This window comes from Vitis vinifera, chromosome 18 (genome assembly GCF_030704535.1).
Source record: "Vitis vinifera cultivar Pinot Noir 40024 chromosome 18, ASM3070453v1".
In the NCBI taxonomy this organism is placed as follows: domain Eukaryota; kingdom Viridiplantae; phylum Streptophyta; class Magnoliopsida; order Vitales; family Vitaceae; genus Vitis; species Vitis vinifera.
Genome location: NC_081822.1, coordinates 25,621,940 through 25,642,290, shown reverse-complemented (window position 1 = coordinate 25,642,290; position 20,351 = coordinate 25,621,940). Strand labels below are relative to the sequence as shown.

The 20,351-nt window shown below is 34.3% G+C and overlaps 1 protein-coding gene across 1 annotated transcript; it reads left to right on the top strand.

The window, feature by feature from the left end:
- Window positions 1–3,341: 3,341 nt before the first annotated feature.
- LOC100256631 (alpha-(1,4)-fucosyltransferase) lies at window positions 3,342–14,237 on the top strand. Its single transcript, XM_002269175.5, has 3 exons — window positions 3,342–3,996; window positions 13,170–13,343; window positions 13,488–14,237. The coding sequence occupies exons 1-3, from the start codon at window positions 3,529–3,531 to the stop codon at window positions 14,055–14,057; spliced, it is 1,212 nt and encodes a 403-aa protein (XP_002269211.1). The 5' UTR covers window positions 3,342–3,528; the 3' UTR covers window positions 14,058–14,237.
- Window positions 14,238–20,351: the final 6,114 nt, after the last annotated feature.

Genomic DNA, 20,351 nt, shown 5'->3' with positions numbered 1-20,351 from the left:
AATCTCTACTATATTGCCCAAATTCATGAACCAATTGTGGACAACTTATCTACTTACAAGGAATCCATGACTTGTATCTTCTGTGCAACTCCTAATGCACATAAGTCATGTACAATTTAAGAGACATAGGTTGAATCCTCAAATCAATATCAATGCACCAAAAGGATAGCAAAGGGACAATTAAACCTATCTTTGTTACATCATGTCTTTCTTTTAGGGGTTCAATCCAACAAAAACATCTAAACAACATTGATCCCCAATAATGGTGTCATTTTCTTGACTGCAAATCTTTGTTATAGTTAAAATATTGAAGTCTAAATTCATGATAATCCTGATAAAGAAAAACCAAAGATAGGGTTATTGTGATTTTGTAGTATTCCGATTTTTCATCCTCTAGGATTAACTTGTGATCAGTTGTTTTTTTATTAGAAAGAACAATTATTTGCTAAAGATAATAAAAACTAATTTAAATAAATAAGAATAAACTATGGATAAAGATTTCCTAAAATAAACCTATTTAAATTGTAGAATAATTATTGATTTTCAATTTAGTTAATCAAGATTGGGGGGTTCCACAATCTAACTTCAAGCATAGACCTTTAGGAGAAACAAATGTATATAATTTAATTAGTCTTAGGGTAATCAAAATGCATGATCTAATGAGATCAGCTTAAGTTCCATACCTCAAAGTTGATCTATTTCCTAACTTTTAATACTTTTTTTTCTGTTTTGAATTACCTAATTGATGAATTGGGATGAAATCTAGGTTTAGGTTTAAGAGTTTTAGGCTTTTACCACTTTGTGAATATTTTCTTTAGGGTAGATAACAATGGTAAAACATCAGATAACTATGGATCAAGAATTGCCAAGAATCCCTAGTATTAAGGAATGTGTGATTGTACCATCTCCTAAGTTAAACTAACTTTACAAGGTATCGTAATTCCAATATTAGTGCCTTAACCTTTCATTCAATCCATTATTACTTTTCTTTCACTCATTGTTACTCTTTAAATCTAACTCTAGGTTTTCATCACACCTTAAGATGGCTTTTTAGCCTTTCATGGGTGTGTTTTCACATACACAATCCATAAAAGAATGAGGATGAATCATTGTTGATTTCAAAGAAATGAAAAACAATATTATAATCAATAATTAAAAGGGAAAGAAAACAAACTCAAAAAATCTTCAATGTGTTCCTTTCTTTGAAGAAATCACTAAGAATTCTATATATGATATTCCGAAACCTAAAATTGGAATTTTTATAGCAAAAGTAAAAACTAGTACGTGGCGTGATCCTAATGACCACTTATGCCCCAAATAATTACCTAAAAATAATTTTTAAAAAATACTAAAATCTTGATTTCTAGTCGTGTAAGCCCACTTAGTGCTCATGGAGTGCCAAAGATGTAATTCCAGAGGTTGATGAGGCGGGATCTTGAAGTGCTAGTATGTGATTTTTAAATTGGACTCATTTCAAAATGAATTTCAAAACCATAGGTTGAATTTGAAATCACTATTTCAAATTCAAAATGGTCATTCAACTATGCCTAGTTGTCTTCAAATGATTATAATTTTTTATTTGAATACCGATTCGTACACCGTTTGAATCGTTGAATTCTTGACTTCTCAAGATTTAAAAAAATATATAGCTTTCCTAAAATTGTTCTCAGAAAGTTCTTCAATATTCACCTCGAAGTTAGGGTATGTGTTGCTAAATTTTGAATTCCAATTCTCATGTTGAACTTCAAGCTATGGTCTTCAACCTTCTTTCTTGTGTTTGCTTGCTCTCTAACTCTTTTTATCATCTTCATTTCTCATCTCTCATGTTATGTATTGCTCCATTTGCATTTGTTGTGCTTCCCATCACATTTCACAACCCTTTGAGCTCCTTTGATGTAAATCAAGTCCCTTCACTACTATGGATGAAAGCGGTTCTTGCAACTTGCATCCTTTTCATCTCTTAATTCTAGATTTTAGCTCAAGGTATATGTTAGGCTCATAGCTAGGGTCTTAGCAACAATTTGAGTTAAGTTGAGTGAGTTGAACTTTTTTATCACATAATTCACTCTCCAATTATGTCATTATACCATAATTTGTGGCTCTAATCATCTGCCTAAAGGATTAGGCCTTTTTTTTTTATATATTTTTTATCACTCTCCTAGTATTTGGCCTCTAGTGTTTAGTGACATTTCTCAGAGACAATGAAGTATGTCATGTTAGAAGAAGACCTAAAATTCTAAACATGCAAATTGACCCTAATGGTCGCTCATCTTACCAGTGAAATCTTACAATCGGGACATCCTTAATCTAGAAATTGCCACTTGACAAAAATTAGTCAAGCCCAAGGAAGGACAAGAAAGCACCAAGATTTAGAGGGATGAGTGCCCTCGCCTCACTTATACTCTGTTCAAAATATCTTACTAACAAATCCTTCAAGAAATTAAGGATGTAAAAAATGTGAGTACATACTACTTATTTATTTATTTATTTAAAACTCACTTTATAAAACTTAGGGATGCATGGATCAGTTGGCACGTGCCACCACCGTAGAGGAAACACTAGAGACCTATGCAACAATCATCATTGTGCCTCCTAGGACACTTACCATGCTATAGAGCATTCAATGTGACTTGATCCACGCCATAGTTTCTTCAAGCCATGGGTTGGCCTCAAAGGAAGAACGACCACTAACAAAGGGACCCTGACCTATAGGATTGGACATCAAGGTAACGATTTAATCCCATGTTCAATGGTTAAACAAACAAACCATAAAAATAATTCCATAGTCATCTTAATAGCTTAAACTTCAAAAGGAGACATAAAAATGTCATTAAAGGCGTCGAGTAACCAATATTACCATTAGCATGTTCTTGTAAATGCTCAAACAAGAGGCAATTATAAGAAGAGAACCTCACCATGAACAAGGTATACACAATGATTTTACTCCATTGATCATTTGTTTGTTTTCCTCCTCATTAACTTGATCGATGTGTGGGACCCACCTTGATCTTTGTTGTTTTTTTATGTTGTCTTTCTGTGTTGTACTAGATGATGGATAATACTTGGCTCTACATTCAGAGGAGCAGGTCAAAACAATTACCAATCAATAATAATAATAATAATAATAATAATAAATGAATAACCCTATTTTTATTTAAAATCTAATTAATATAACAAGTGAGTACTTATTTTTTTATTTTTGTTTTATTTTTCATATGTTGAATAATTTAGAATTTTCGGAACTGGTAAGAAAGTAACACATGAACTGTTCAGGGAAAAAAAAAGAAGTGGTAATTATTATAACGTTTTCCTTGATGTTAAGGGAGTTTAATTAAGGGAAGTCGGTCTGAAAACGCAAGCCACCTGAGTCAAATTGAACGACTCAGTCCAACAAATCTCACGATTCTTTCACCTTAATCAAACTCTGCAACCACCCTTCTCCTTTCCCATGCTCTCCCCCTTTTCTCTTTCTTCTCCATTGGAAAAGAGAGGGAGACAAAGAGGCTACCAGTCTCACCTCACCTCACCATGCTGTTGAAGTCCGTTAACACCTTGGCTATTGCAACAATGCTGGGTTTTGCATTCCTTATCCTCCTCTTCTTCAGCTCCTTCCAATACCCATCTGCATCCACTTCTATACCATCCCTTAACATGTCCACTTTCCTGAATCATCACACTTCTGACCCCTTCAGGGACCTCTTGGGGGCATTCAAGAAGTGGGACTCTCAAGTGGGTTGTTCCAGCTTCAGAGAAACCCACAAGGGATTGATAAAAAATGGGTCTTCTTCTTTGCAAGACGTTGATGGTGATCTGGACTGCGGGGTGCTGCAGATGCGTCATGTTGAGATTTTGGTTAAAGGGTGGACTTGGATTCCTGATAATTTGGATAATCTGTACTCATGCCGATGTGGGTTGAGCTGTTTGTGGACCAAGTCTTCGGTTCTTGCTGACAAGCCTGATGCTTTGTTGTTTGAGACCACCACTCCTCCACTTCAGGTGCTTCTCATATTTTTTAGCTCAATGCTCTGTTTTTCTTGTTCTTTCATTATTATTTTTTCTGGAAGTGTGAGAAATTTGTCCATCTCATTACACATCCATTATTATTCTTGCCCAAATCGTAATTCAACTGTTCATCTCTATGTTGTGGTGAGAAGTGGTTTGGATCAAGAACCTAAAATCGATTAGACCAGAGATCCCATCTCAATCTGAGTTGGAATCTTGACATGACACATGGTTCCCATTTACATTTTTGTGTTAATTTTTTCTTACCCCTAAACCTCTTAATTCTGTATTAATGGAATTTTTTTATTGATCTTTCACATTTTGAATTTGTGGTTTCGTATTTATATTTTCCTTTTTCTTTATTGAGAATCCTCCGTGGCTTCTGAGAAGGTAAAAAAAGAGTTTTAACGTTGCCAGAAAACAGCCTTTTTTTTAGGAAAATTTTCCGGAGATGGCGTCTGGAAAGTCTTACCAAACATGTTATTCTTGTGTGTCTATATATATGTGTGTCTATATATATGTGTGTCTATGTATGCATGTATGTATGTATATATGCATATATAGCTGTAAAATGTGTGTTCTTTCTTATTCATTCAAATCCAGAAGAAGATTCATACAATATCTTCAAAGATTTTTCCTTCTATTTTAGAACCCAATTCCTGAGCAGAGGTCAGTAACCAAAATTATTGATTTCATTGTCCTGTATTCAAATTTGTGCTACTTATTAGTCAACATTTATTGCAACTGATTACTTCCAATAAAGATATAGAAACATTGATAGACCTTCCTGTTGGATCTGGCTCAATCTGCTTCGAAATATTCTTTGCTCAGAGCTTACTATGGCTAGCATTGATGTCATTAATAGAAGAATTTTGCAGAAAACCAGCTTCTCATGGTTTTGAAGTAATTTTAGCTTATTAATAGCTATTTTGTCTGCAATTCTAGACCATTGGTATAAGAACTTGCTTTTCTCCTAGTAAGGTGGTGTACCCAAGATGCTCGATGACATGGTTCAGTTGTGACATCCTGTGCTTTCTTTGCACCTCAATACTTAAATTCCCAAACCACATCTTTTTCCTAAACTGTTTATATAACTATCACTATTATTTTTTCCTTTCATTTTTTAATGAGAAACAATAATTTTATTGCATTGAAATATTAAGAACAATATAAGGATAAGAAATCCATCCAAGAAGTACACAATCCTTTATATAAAGAAGGATCAGAAAGGTAGGTAAGTGTATACTAGTTCAAAAGGTCAAATCTAACTATAATTCACATGGGTGTAAGATCTCCTATAAAAAAAGTCATATATGCCTAGCTTCACATTTGGCTAACGCATATGCCGTGTGATTACTTAAGCAAGGAGCCCAAGAGAAGAAACATCCTAACTCTAGAGAAATGTCAATAATTTGGCGCAACCACTTATCAAACTTCCATGGTCTTCTTTCTTTCTTAGTCTCCCATGATATGGCAATAGCATAATCACTTTCTACTAGAAAATTGGAGAATCTGAAAGCTTTTACTTCTACCAATCCTCCAAAACCCCAACCTACATGTTTATATAATTATCACTATGAAGATGCACCTTTTAAGTTCATTACATAGTCTCTTTTAGGGATTGGCTATTAATCCATTTAGTGAGATGTTCCCAAAATGGGTACTATTGGGTTGGGTGAATTCAATAATAGAAGTCTGTTGGCATTTTAGTCTTTCTTCTCCTTTAGTGCTTATTTGAAAGAGAACCTAGTTTTCTTGATTGTGAATAACTGAATAGGATGAACCAGCCATGAATTAGAATTAGGCTTGATCAATTGGAATTTGTATTATCCATAAGGGGATCTTCTAATTGAGAAGATTCATTGACCTGAGATGAAGAGGAAGGTCTATTCATTAATTTAGTTATTCAATTAAATCAGTGATTCACTATTGGAGCATTTGAGTTTTTACCTTGGCTCAGCATTATAGTGCGTAGGGCCACTAGCACCATCATATTTATAGAAGTTAAAAAAATTGACTCAGCTTTTTCTACCCACTTACATTTGAGAGCTTATGTAATAGTTCACTCCTATTAGTTATCAGCTTGCAAACTTTTCTTTCAAGTTCATTGTTTTCTATATGAGTATGCTTCTATCCTGTTAACCATTAGCCTGAAAACTTCCCTCTTGGTATTGATAGTTTGCTACCAACCAGCAGCTGCCAGTGCTTGAGAGGGAAAGTTTATTGATATCAAAGATCATATTGAGATTTGATGATAAGTATATATTTATAGAGACATTGATTTTGGGAAATGGTGGGACATTGAGATTTTTCAATGGAACCTTGGGAAAATCACTGTTGGCAGGGATTTGTTCATATCTATTCTCTTCTTTGGATATCAATATCCTTGCAAAGATGCTTGCTTGATCAAGAATGTTTTGTTGCTTTATTTGTGTTTAATAATTCTCAAAAGACCTTCTTTGTGGGTAAGAAGGATGGGGTGTAGATTCTGAGTGGAAAACTCCCAAAATTAATAAAAAAACTGCCTATGAAGATTCATGGATGGTATTAACAGAATGGGACAGAGGAGCTCTAATCCCACTCAGATTTCAGTGGGAAGGGGCTGCATGGTTAGAAGATTAACTGTTGAAAATTGTAGTCAGGAGAGATGAAAAAGGCTGGCTAAAAAAGCTGGAGGGTGAGGGTGGGGGTGGATTTTATCAAGGTTCATGTTATTGAGACCTGCAAAACAAAGAATAGCTATGGGGGTGGTCAAGAACTTGTATCACGAAGACCTGCAAAATAAAGAGGAAGGTAAACTAAATCTATTTTCATCCTGGAGGAAGAGAACTGCAGTGTCTCAATCAATGTGGGTTTTCTTCTATCTGAAGGATTCTCTGAAGACATAAGAAACACAGAGGCTAGAAGTGGACCATTGAAGTTAGAGAATGGATGTGAAACAGAATATAGTGGCTCAGGGGTGTCCAAGAATAGAGCATGAGTGTGTTAAAAAATGGAACATCAGAATTTAGTAGCTCAGGAATGTCTGAGATTAATGCTCGAGTGTGTTAATGTCCATAACTGTTTTGGGCTATGGGGTCTTTCTTTTTGCCTAGTTTCTTGGGCGATGTTTGTATACTTTGTGTGCACTATTCTCACTGCTTCTAGGTGTTTCTAATACAATCTCTTACTTACCTATCAAAAAACTGTTTTGGGCTATGGGCTAGAGCCATTACATATTTGAAACATTGGGTCCTTCAGATTGGTCATTGGTTAGTCACCTATTATTGGAGCCACGGGAGTGAGGGGCTTAGTGTTGTTCCACATTTTGTCACCTAAATAGGGTGTCTTCTTCATAAAATCAACAGAGTTGGCTGACGTGTTGGATTTGAATTTTTTTTTTTTAATTTGAAAATTTGAAGGGGTAAGATCATCAAAATTGACGAGGTTGAGGATTGAAGTAAGAATATTAGCTTTCCACCTGTGGATTTTTGACACTTTCAGAGCCTAATGAGCAGTTTTAGCCATATAGTTGATGTCTGCGAAACATCAACCCACTGTCTAACCTCTCAAATTCAATTCTGAAGTCATTGTTAAGGTGTCACTGAGAATGGGAAGAGACTTACAATGTTGATTTTGAGGTGTGTGATAGTGGGAGCACACATACTGTTATTCTCACAGCCATTACAAAGGATGAAGATGGAGGTAAAATGAGTTAGGTGAATTTGGTGACTCCACAAGTCAAGGAGGAAAGAAAAGGCTTAGGTGGAGAAATCTAGAGCAAGGACATTGAGTAGACACTTTATGTTCTATGCAATAGGCTTAGGTGAAGATGCTAATCAAGAAGCTGATAGGCAAGGGGACTTTTGAAGCTTTCAGAGCCTAACAAGAAATGATTCTAGGCAATTGGCAAGTTTTAGACAGGACAAAAATAGAGCACAGCTCAGATTACCATCTTCCATCAAATCATGATGTAGGTTAAGAGGCTTTGGCTAATCAAGATGCTGATCGGCAGGCATATAGAGGAGCTGCTTTTCTAGTTGATTTTGTTGGTGCTCTTATGCCTCATATAGCTTTGGTATTCTATCTTCTTACACATGGGAAGGCAAATGCTTTTCACTCAGGGTTTTTCCTTTATGCTTTATATGCTTTATATTATCTTTCCTCTTTTGAAAGGTTTGTCATCATTTTTTTTTTTTGGACAAACTCTTACTTTTTTAATATAATGCAAGGATAGTTTCTCATAAAAGTAGTAGGAGGGGACCAAATTTCATAATCCAAAAAATGGTTGCCAGGAAAGTCAGTTGTGGCTCCAAAGGCAGTATAAGGGGACCTGTGTTCAATTGAAATAGAGTTGAGGCCCTAGTCCATAGCTCAAGTCCAGGACTGAAGAAACTAACTCAGGCCTTTAAGTCCCATAAGCCTGAAAAACCTAAAGCTTAAGGGGAGGCATAAAAAATAATGAGGTTGATGTGGCCCAAGAAGAGATGTGTTGGTCCTTGGATTCTAGTAGCCTTTTCTTTTCCAAATCCTGCTTCCATGTTCTTCCTGTATCTGATTCCTTGGTTGTGTGACTCAAACCAAATTTATTTGGAAATCTAAGCCTACTCAAAATGTTAATTTTTTGGCATGGTTGGTAGGTAATAAGAAGGTCAATACTAAAGAATTTTTTCTTGTTTGGGACTAAAAAGCCCTATAAAGCCATTAGGTCTGGATGCTGCACTATTTTTATTAGTGGGAAGACAATTAATCATATCTTTCATTGACTGCCTCTTTGAACCAGAGTTATGATAGAGGTGTTCTTGGCTTGAATCATGTGAATTGCCACATGAGGCATCATAATATGTTGGGTATCTCCTTCCTATGGGCTTCGGAGGAGTTCTAGAGGGAGAGTTTTGTGGAGATGAGATACCTTTGCTACATTGTGTTATCTGGCTCGAGAGGAATCCCAAAATATTTGAGAACAAGAAGTGAGAAAGCTTATGTTTCCTCATGACGTTTTGGATGGTGGTCACCAAGGAATTCTGTGGTGTCCCTTGTACAATTATTTCTTTGGATTAAAAATTGGTATTCTAACCTTAACCCTTTGGCTTTCTTTGAAAAACTCTTGTACTTTTAGTTCTCCTTTGAGTATTTTCTCATCCTTCTTTGTATATTCCTTCTTTATAGATGTGATCCTATTCTGTTTTTTATAAAAGCATGTTTATTGGAACTACAATAAGCAATTTGAGTCTGAATGCTTTAAGCACCATGTGGTATATGAGGAAATCATCATTCCACCAAAACATTCATCTACCATGCCCAAATACAAGTCAAGCAAATTGTTGCTTAACCCAATTGATGCTACTTGGAGTTCATACTGAGTTAAAGCTTTCATTACCTGAGGGGACTAGAATACAGATTATTATTATTATTATTATTATTTATGAGAAACAACAATGTGATATATTGAATTAGGAATTAAGAAGTATAATAGAAGGATGAGGAATCCTCCCACTAACAAAAGTTAAACATAAGGAATTCCAAAAACCATAAACCAAAAGAAATTACACATTATTATAAAGGCATACAGCTATAAGTATATGAACACAAGAAATTACTTGCTTTTTAACGGATCTATGCTGAAGAAATTACCTTTTTGGCCTGAGTGGGAGTAAATCTGCTGTAGATGGTATTGGGAACCAAGAAGCCAGGACCAATCACCAAAAGAGGAAAAGGATTAAGAGGATCTTCTAGTTGGAGCATCTGAAAATGTTGCAAACATGGAGAAGATAGCTTCTTTGATTAGGGTTTTGCACTTTGAGATGCTTTTATAGGGATTTTCTAGCTATTAGAGTTGTGGGAAATAGCTTGAAGCACATTAATGACCCAAAACAATAGTAGAATATGAGAGCAATGTGCTTTTCTTTAGCCTTTTTAGTAATAGGTTACTTGAAATCAACTTTGTTAACAATGTGCTGGTTTGAATTCTTCTGCAGATTTAAGTTTCAAACATGGGTTGAAACTCATCAAATGCATAAATAATTGATATCTCAATTATATTGTTTAGATACTAAGTCATTTTTAAGGATAAAGATACACAGGAATACAATATAGAAGAAGTGGCAGTGGCATGCATTCCATCTAAGCAATAGTAATAGTATTTCCATTTTCTGATATTGGATATAAACCTTCTATAATATCAAGTCTCTTCCATAAAGTAGTAGAAACTGTTTCCTCAGTGCCAATATGAATTTTAATTCATAGAGAAAAACGTTAAAGATACTGAATTACTGATAATTAGTAGTGCTTGTCACTAAGCAAAGTGAATGTGTTGATGTATTGATAATTTTGAGAATCACAATGTTATCTACAGATATTATGTCATATTTGAAAATTTCATTACAAGTTGTATATATTAGATATATAGATGGAGATGTGAATATATTTTTGAGATCAAAAGTAGGTATTGGACACATGACAGAGACATTTTTGAAGGTACTGGAGACTCACTTAATTTGGTGGGTGGAAGCCTAGGAGAAGTTATGGCTTAGGTTTTTGAAGATGGAAGCCAATTTTTAGGGGTTCTAAATAATTATTGCTGGAATTCCAGAAAATAAGTTGCTGGAATTTGGTTTTGGATGTTGGGTTGATTACTGGAAGGTAGAATTAGGCTTTAGGGTTATACAAGTTTGGTTTTCAGGTTAGAAAATGAAGAAATGGCGGCTAGTTTGAGCTGTACTGCAATTATGACTGGCATAATAATTAAGGAGCAAAAAGAATGACTAAAGGAGGTAGAATGAAGAGGAGGAAGAAATTGGGTAATTTGGGCTTAAATAATTAAACCAAAAGACTAAATTAATCAAACTCTAATCTCTTCTTAAGCATTTCAGTTTAGAAAATGAAGAAATGGTGGCTAGTTTGAGCTGTACCGCACTTATGATTGGCATAATAATTAAGGAGGAAAAGAATGACTAAAGGAGGTAGCATGAAGAGGAGGAAGAAATTGGGTAATAATTAAACCAAAAGACTAAATTAATCAAAATCCAATCTCTTTTTAAGCTGTATTACAATTGTGTACTATCTTGAAAAACTTTCTAAGCATGAGGAAACCTTATTAAAACTACAATAACCAATATTGGAATCAAATAGGGATTTAAATCTCTAATAGAGAAAATTTCTGAACACCTATTCTGTTCTGAAATCCATTGCAAGATCTCCTAATTGGAATAACTTAGAAACTTGATTAGTTGGAATTTTTACATTTTACCCGGAATGAGGGAATTTGGGGAAAAGAAAGGAATTGACTTGACAATAGAAATTCCAGTACTTTATAAATGTTTTCATTTCTTTGTACTTAGTTATGAAGATTTAGAAGTCATTAGCCACATTTTTCATCTTTTAGTGTTATTTTTGTATGAAATGATGTTAATTTCTTTAATCTTTCTTGAATAACTCTCTGACCTTGAGTAATCTCATTTCCTATTAAAGCAATATAAAATAGGTCTTTTAGTTCAATGCTTATGTGGTAAATATAAATCAATTGAGTTAGATATGATGGAATGATAAAGCCCTATTCACTTTGGCCCTTGAAAAGAGGCATGAAAGGAATGTTAACGAAAATGTTCTAGGTTGTTCTTTATGAATAAGAAGGCCAAGAGAGTGGTTAGTTTGTTGGCCAAACCAGATGGGCTCTCATAAAGAAGCTAGTCCAGAAGGATAAGATAGCATTATGATTTGAAGTATAATAAAAATTATTATGTCAGTTGTGACATATTCTATGTGTGTTTATTTGTGTATTGATATAGTATTATGCATTTTCATGATGGAAAGAAACCTAAATTTATTTCAAGAAAAAGAAAATAAACTACTGCATTGCTTCAAAGTGACAGAACAGGAAACTTAAGTGCTTCACCATTAAGCCGTAGCATTTAATGTCAGGAATGGTATCATCTTTGAGTAATGTCAAATCCTAGACTAGCTCCTATATATATATATATATATATATATATATATATATATATATATATTTTTTTTTTTTTTTTTATCTCCCTCACAGAATGTTAGGCTTTGGCCTTTACCCTGTATTTTATCTTGTTGTCATAACATCAGCTTGGGGCTTAGGTGGCTCTTGTATTACAGTCAATGATTTCCATACACCCCAGATTTTTTAGCTTAACCAGTTTTATTTCAATGTCCATTCCAATCATTCATTATCAATCATACCTTGTTATCTGTTTCATTATTTTATATGCTGTTGATTAGTTTTGAGCACTGTCCTGATTGTTATTTATAGAACAATGGATTGAAACATAAATGGAGGTAACCAAAAACAGACATAAATACAAGCTTATTTGTATGTAAAGTTTGCCTTTAAATCAGCATTTGGTAAAAAGTGGGAAGAAGAAAAACAAGTGGAGTACTCCTATTTCACCCTTTTACACCAAAAGTGTGTGTGTTAGTGTCTATGTATGCATATCACTATGTGCATGTGCGTGTGTGTATCTGCCTCTCTCTATGCTTTTGTTTGTCTGCCTGTCCTGATTCTGGTGTGTGCAGTCATCATTGCCTTTGCATTGTTGTCTTTTGACTTGGGAGAGATAGTGGTAGATTGCCATCTTTTCTAGATTTATGAAATGAATGATAAATTGCCTTACTACTGCTGGCAAGATTAATTGACACTGGTATTCCTATAAGAACAAAGTGTGCTGAATGCTCTTTTATTATTATTTTTTATTTTCTCCTTTTTTCCTCAATCTTGTTCTAATTATCATGTTGTATGCTTCTTCCTTATTCAAGTTTTGTTAGTAGTTGTTAGGGTATTTTCAGGTCAGCTTTTTCTGATTGTCATGCCTAGTGATGTACAATTAGTGGCATATTTAACAAATGCACAAATCTCATATAACTTACATCATGTGAGAACCAAAGAAATTAGCATGAGCTTCACCACTGCTGTAGATTTGGCCATTTTGCCACCAAACGATATAACTAATCTGAAGCCTTAGTTCTCTCTTTACTTATTGTTGTGACATTGATGATCTGTATACACATCCCAATTGCTTTTTGTATATTTATGTGAGTTTCTGCTTCCTCTACATCAAATTATTGATTTTCCCAATCATATTATACTTCACCTTCACATCTCTTATTCTGAACTACTGTTTTCCTTGACCTACTTTGTAATGAATGGAGCTTCTTGTATTTGTCAGAGACGCAATGGAGATCCACTTCGAGTATACATGGATCTTGAGGCGGGTAGGAAGAGGTCAGGAGTCGAGGATATATTTATTAGCTATCATGCCAAAGATGATGTACAGTCCACCTATGCTGGTGCACTCTTTCATAATAATCGAAATTATCATGTCTCTTCTTATAAAAACAATGTAAGGGTTCTGAATTTTCCCCCCCTTTTTTTTTGTTTGCTTTATGTATTATACTAATTTTCTTACAGCTCCTTTTCCATTATAGCATATTCTTTTTAATAAAACTGACAAAGTAATATTGTTTGTTTGGCTCTTCGTTTGAAGGATACCCTTGTATACTGGTCTTCATCACGGTGTCTTTCTCAAAGGAACCAGCTTGCCAAGAATCTACTCCGCTTGCTGCCTCACCACTCATTTGGCAAGTGCTTGAATAATGTTGGTGGCCTAGACATGGCACTTTCCCTCTACCCCGAGTGTGCCAATAATGCCATTGAAGCCCCCAAATGGTGGGACCATCTACATTGTGCCATGTCTCACTACAAGTTTGTCCTTGCAATTGAGAACACCATGACCGAGAGTTATGTGACTGAGAAGCTATTTTATGCTCTAGACTCTGGTGCTATTCCCATCTACTTTGGAGCCCCAAATGTTTTAGATTTTGTCCCACCACATTCTATAATAGATGGGACTAAGTTCAGGTCCATCGAGGAATTGGCTGCTTATGTGAAGGCCCTTGCTAATGACCCTGTTGCCTATGCGGAGTACCATGCATGGAGGAGATGTGGGGTGCTGGGTAACTATGGAAAGACCCGTGCGGCAAGCCTGGACACATTACCTTGCCGGTTGTGCGAATTTGTGAGCAGAAAAGGTGGGAGAAATGCTAGAGCCTTGTGACGTTTTGGTGTTGTGTACCTGATTAACAGGTTTTGGTCCTTGAGTTCCTGGGGTTGTTGAAGTTTAAGTACACTCAAGGATGACATATTGTGTAAAGGAATAGGAACAGATTATAGAGTTGAGAGATGCTAATTCTGAAAGCAACCCAACTGGAATTTATTCAAATTACCATTGTTTCCATTTGTTTCTCTAGTATGATTCCAGCATCCATGTATGATCACTGCATCATTGTCTTGTGTTGTTAGGTAAAGAAATGAGAGGACAGTGGTTACCTATGTTGGCAGTTCCTATATATATAGGTATAGAGCCGGAAATTACAAAGTGGGAGGAGGGCTGGCATGACAAATCTAGGTTATTAGAAGGGCTTTCACAGGTGGTCTTTTCTCCTCCTAGTGGATGCAAACATGATGGATGCCGTGTGTATAGCCAATCCTCTCCACACATGAAAAAGGGGAGAGGGTCACCCTTTTACTTCGTGGAAGTGACTCCTTAGAGTCTCCGTTGACTTGGCAATCCCTCACTTTCCTCCTCTTTGTGAGATTCAAAAGAATCATCAAGAAAACTGATAAAAGTGAAAAAAAAAATAAAAATAGAGAAAAGGGAGAAAAGAATGTGTTTAATGAAGTTTAAATACATTAAAATGAAAGGAAAAACAAAAGACAATGATTTTAATAGAACAAAACTCTAACATTAGATTAATAATTCTTAACATTTTGTAGCGTCTTGAATTACTTAAATTTTAAATTAATTAATATTAAGAGGTCGTTTGACAGTAATTTTAGAAAGTAATTTTAATCTTTTTGATAATTGAAAATTTTTATTATTCAAATGTTAGAAATGTTTGAAACGTTTTCTAAAATTAGTATCAAATGCACTTTAATTGTCGCCTACAAACTATTAAATTTGTTAATAAAAGAGACTCGAATAACGCTTAAAGGAAAACATGATTAGTATTTTAAAATTTTGAAACTTTTCTATTCTACATCTATCATTTTTATAAAGTAAAATTTTATTATTATTAAATCCTTTCTATACTAAATTTTTTATATTATAAATTAAAATTCTAAAAAGAATACTTTTATTTTAATTTATTTATGGGCATTATATTAAATCATACTTTATTTTAAATTTTATTTAATAGATATGAAAGAACTATTTTTTCATTAAAGATTAAAAAAAAAAAAGAGAAAGGTATGATTATATATCTTTGAATGATTTTAATATAAAATAAAAATGACGATAAAATAAACTAGTTAATACACCTTTTTTTTTTAATTTTATTATGAACTATTTATGTTATATAAGAATTTTTTTTCCTTTCTTGCAATCTTTTATTCTAATTTTTTTTCATTAATTTTCCTTTTAAGAGTATGTTATTTGCCGGAGAGTTTGAAGAAAATAAATTAGAAATGAAAAAAAAAAAAAGAATTTAAGAGATTTGTTAAGTAAACTTCTCTTATTTGATTATCCATGAAATATATGAGAGAAAGAAAAATTAAATTATTAAGAAATGTGCTTTATCAATTTTCTTTTTACTTTTTCTTAAGGAAAATATTTAGAAATTTTACTTAATGTTGTAAACAAAAAGAATAAGAAAAAAAAAATTAAAAGAAGAAAAGAAAAGAGGTTAATTGTTTGGTCCACTTTATTAATCCAAAAATCGTTATTTATTTGTTAAGGGTAATATAAACATGGTAATGATACACATATGAGAATAGTGTTGTAATTCATAAATTACCATAAAAATTGATTTCATTCTCCTTTGATGACTATCATTCTTATGATGTATTTTATTAAAATATGTTAGTCCAAGGGTTCTCCTAATCGGGTTTTGATGATAACAAACTATGGTTAAGTTATTAATTGGTTTGAATTGTAAAGAATCTTAGATATTAATTTGAAAATTCATAAAAGGACCTAATGGATACAAGATCAAGACATTTGGAAAACCTTTAATAATAGGAAACAAATGTAAGATGAATGCATGGGTGCACTTAGGTTTTACATATCATTTCATGTTTTTTTGGAAAACTCGGTTTATTCTTTAAAGTTACAATTTCATTAAAACCCGAGTTTTATCAAATGTACCTTAGGCAAAACATTTCAAAATTGACATATTAATTTATCTAAAGACTTTGTCTAAGTGTTAGAAAAGAAAAGAATAGAAAAATATAGGTTTTCGGGGCCAAAAGGCTGAATCGGTCGAGACATTGGGTCAACTGGCTCAACCAACCAGGGTTCCAGTCGATTGGTTCCCCTTGCTCGGTCAAGGTCTGGTCGAGGAGTGCTAAAAACACACTCTCTCATCCAATAGTCTTCTCTTCCCAGCCGAGGTATCCTCCTTCCCGGTCGACCTCTGGTCGAGGTCCGGTTGAAGCACCAGTAACCTGCCAAAGCATTAAATGCTCCAACGGCTAGTGAACCGGTCGACCCCCAACTCGACTGGTTGAGGTTGCTTTTTATTTTTCTTGGCTCCCGAGGTTAAAAACCTATAAATTGAGAGCTCTACTTCATTTATGACATAGAGAACACTTGCATTTATTTGTCTACCCACTTGTTCTTACTTTAAACGGTCTCATTTCTTTCTTGGGGCATTAAATCTTCACTTGCATATCCTTTAGTGCACTTTTGTGTTTCATCCTAACTTTGATTTGTATTTGAGCTATCATTAAGCTAGGTTGAGGGATTCATTCTTGTAAAATTGAGTGTTAAAGTTTTCAAGTGAGTTAAATCTTAAAGAGATTGTGTAAGAGCCCATTGGAGTCGGAATCCAAGTGTAAAGGAGATTAGAAGCTTGGTTGAAGCTTCAAGTTAGTGGAACCCTCACTTGGTTAGAATATTGAGGAGAGTAGACATAGGCAAGGAAGTGTCGAACCACTATAAAATCTGAGTTTGAATTCTCTAACTCTATCTCTTTATATTTGTTTCTATCGTGTTTGAATTTGTTGTGTTGAAAAAGTTTTGAAAAACCCAATTCAGCCCACTCTTGGGTATTTTTCTCATTTAAGATTAGTCTTTATTTTCTCAATTGGTATCAGAGTAAGGCCTCTTGTTTAAGACTTAATCGTTTAAGAGGAAATGACTATTCCATCAAGCTCATCTCACACTGAAAGTTTTGTAAAAAATAGAGCTCAATTTTTTACGGGAACCGACTATCCATATTGGAAAACTAAAATGACTTAGTATTTACAATCAACTGATTTAGACGTATGGGACATCATTGAAGATGACCCAACTTTTCCTACAAAACTAGTTGATGGAGTCATGGTTCCAAAACCCAACCAAGAATGGAATGAACTTGATTAAAGAAATTTTCAATTAAATGCTAAGGTCATTTTCACTTTGCAATGTGCTATGGATAGAAATGAATATAATAAAATATGTCAATGCAAATCGGCTAAAGAAATTTGGAGATTGCTTGAAATAACTCATGAAGGAACAAATCAAGTGAAAGAGTCAAAAATCAATTTACTTGTTCATAGCTATGAATTATTTTTAATGAAAGAAAATGAGACTATTGTTGAGATGATCACTAAGTTCACCGACATTGTCAATGGTCTTGAAGCATTGGGAAAAACCTACAAGGAATCTAAAAAAGTGATGAAGATCTTGAGGTCACTCCCATCAAAGTAGCATACAAAGGTCACCGGAATTCAAAAAGAAAAAGACTTGACTAAGCTACCTATGGAGGAGCTCATAGGGTCATTAATGACATATGAGATCAATTTGGCAAAGAATCTACAAGAAGGTGAAGACAAAAAGAAGAAGAGCATAGCTCTCAAAGCTACAACTAAGGAAGAAGAAGACGTTGAAGAAGAAAAACAAATTGAAGAAGATGATGATTTAGCTCTCATCACAAGAAAGCTCAACAAATACATGAGGGGTGAAAGGTTTAGAGGAAGAAGGTTCACCTCTAGAAGAGACCTTTCTAAAGAGGAATCTTCAGCTCATGGTGATAAGGAGAAATGGGAAGAGAAAAGAGATTTGGTGTGTTTCAAATGCAAAAAACTGGGACACATTAAATATGATTGTCCTCTCTACAAAAGTGAAGCCAAGAGAAGAATAAAGAAGGCAATGATGGTCACTTGGAGTGAAAGTGAAGAATTCTCTGAAGAAGAAAAAGAGAAAGAAGTGGCAAACATGTGCTTTATGGCAATAGATGAACTTGATGAGGTAAACTCTAACTTTAGTGATGAAGATATGCATGATGTTTTTGAAGAATTGTATGAGGATTTTGAAAAACTTAGTTTGAAAAATATTTCTCTTAAGAAGAAAATTCAACAACTTGAAACAGAACTTGAAGAAGTAAAAGAAAAATTTTCAATTGTTGAAATTTCTAAAACTCATCTTGAAAAAGAAAATGAGATTTTGAGAAAGAAAAATGAATTGTTGACCTCCTTTTTTTCAATATTTTCTTGTGGACAAAAATCTTTTGAAATGATTCTAGCTTACTAAAAATGTGTTTTGACAAACAAGGGCTAAGATTTAAATCTTCAAAAAATTGAAAGTATTTTAAAAACTATTTTGTAAAATAATCCACAAATGCAAGTCCTTCCACTACTTGCAACGTTTGTGGAAGAGGATGACACATTAGTAGTACATGTCCTTCAAGAAATGGTTCTAAAAAAAATTCAAATGCAAAAGCTAAAAAGGCTTGGATTAAAAAACCCAAGGTCACTAATCCTCAAGGACCCAAAAGGATATGGGTACCTAAATCAACTTAAGTTTTATATTGTAGGGTTCAAAGAATGATAAGTGGTTCTTAGATAGTAGATGCTCAAGACACATGTGTAGACCCTCAATTTTGTCCCTTTAGCACATGTCTTTAAATCCACTTCCAATGCTCCACGGTAGTTCCTTGGTGGCCCATTACTACTCATACCACTTACCTTTTTCTGAGTCACCTCGGAGACTTTGGTTGAGGGATGATTTGACCTCTTGTTGTGACCTTTGGCAGCTCTAATTTAGACTTAGGCTTTTCATTCATTTTTAGGATAGCTTTTAAGCACACTTAGTCCACTTCGTTTGCCCTAACGCACTAGGACACACCCTAGGTCACCTTTAGATGTTTTTGCATGGTTTGCATGGTTGCATGGCTCGTGTTTTTGCATGGTTGCATGACTCATATTCTTTTGGTGGTTACATAGCTCGTATGGCTTGCATGTGGTTGATTTTTTTTTATTTTTGTTTTTAATTATTTTTAATTTTATTTTTTATTTTTATTTATTTATTGTATTTTTTAGATGTGTGATTTAAATTTCTTTTGATTTTCAATTTCATGATATTTATTGATTTTAATCTTTATTCTATTTTTGTCTTTATTTTATTCTTATTTCTATTTGTATCTTTATTTATTTATTTATTTATTTTTTGGGCATGAGGAAACGGACCTATTTGGAAGGAAAATCAATAGAATTTTGAAAAGAGGAGATTTTATTTTTAGAGGGACAGCACATATACTTCTTCCATGTGGGGATCGGCGACAAGAAGGAAAGAAAAGAAAGAAAGGAAAGGAAGGGGAAAAGGAATTTGGAAGGGGGCTAGAAGAAGAGCGCAGAGGGAAGAGCAGAAAGAAAAGGAGATTGCAGCCAAGCCTCTGCCAGGTACGCTTCTTGTTCTTTTGATCTTTTTATTTTCTTTTATTTTGGTATTCCCGTGGACATTCCACTCTGGATTCTCTGGCTGTTTTTTTTGAGAAGTTATTCTTGCTGATTGGAGTAGACATTGAGGGCCACTTTATTTGCGTTGTTGAATCGAAATTTGCCTTCAAGCTTGCTCTGTTATGATTGTGTTCTTGATTTCTCTGATTTTTTTTCTTATATAAATGGCTGAAATAGAGACTTGGCTTATCTGCTTACCCACCTTTATCTTCCTTGTTCTGTTTTTCTTGGATTATTATTTTTTTTTCTCTTTGATTCTGTATCCATATTTCTTCCCTTTCCCCTTTGGTATTCTGGGCTATAGAGGCCATGATGGCATGAGTATTTCATGAAAGGTAGAAACCTCATAAAGGCCGTGTAGAATGTGGGCTGTTTGTGGGGTTGGCACATGATAACAGATTGTTGAGTCAGATTGGGTATTTCCTCTTCAAGGCAAGAAAGTCGTTAAACCGGGTTCCGGATGTGATTTAGTTGGATGCAGAAGTTGCTTCAATTTTTGGGGCTCTCTGTTCGTGGTATTCTGGGCTGGAATCCTAACGAGATCAGTACAACACCTCTTCTCACTGCTACTGTCGCTTGTGTCCCAACAGAAGTGCACGCTGAAGATATTGATGAAGTTGAGTTTAAAATATCT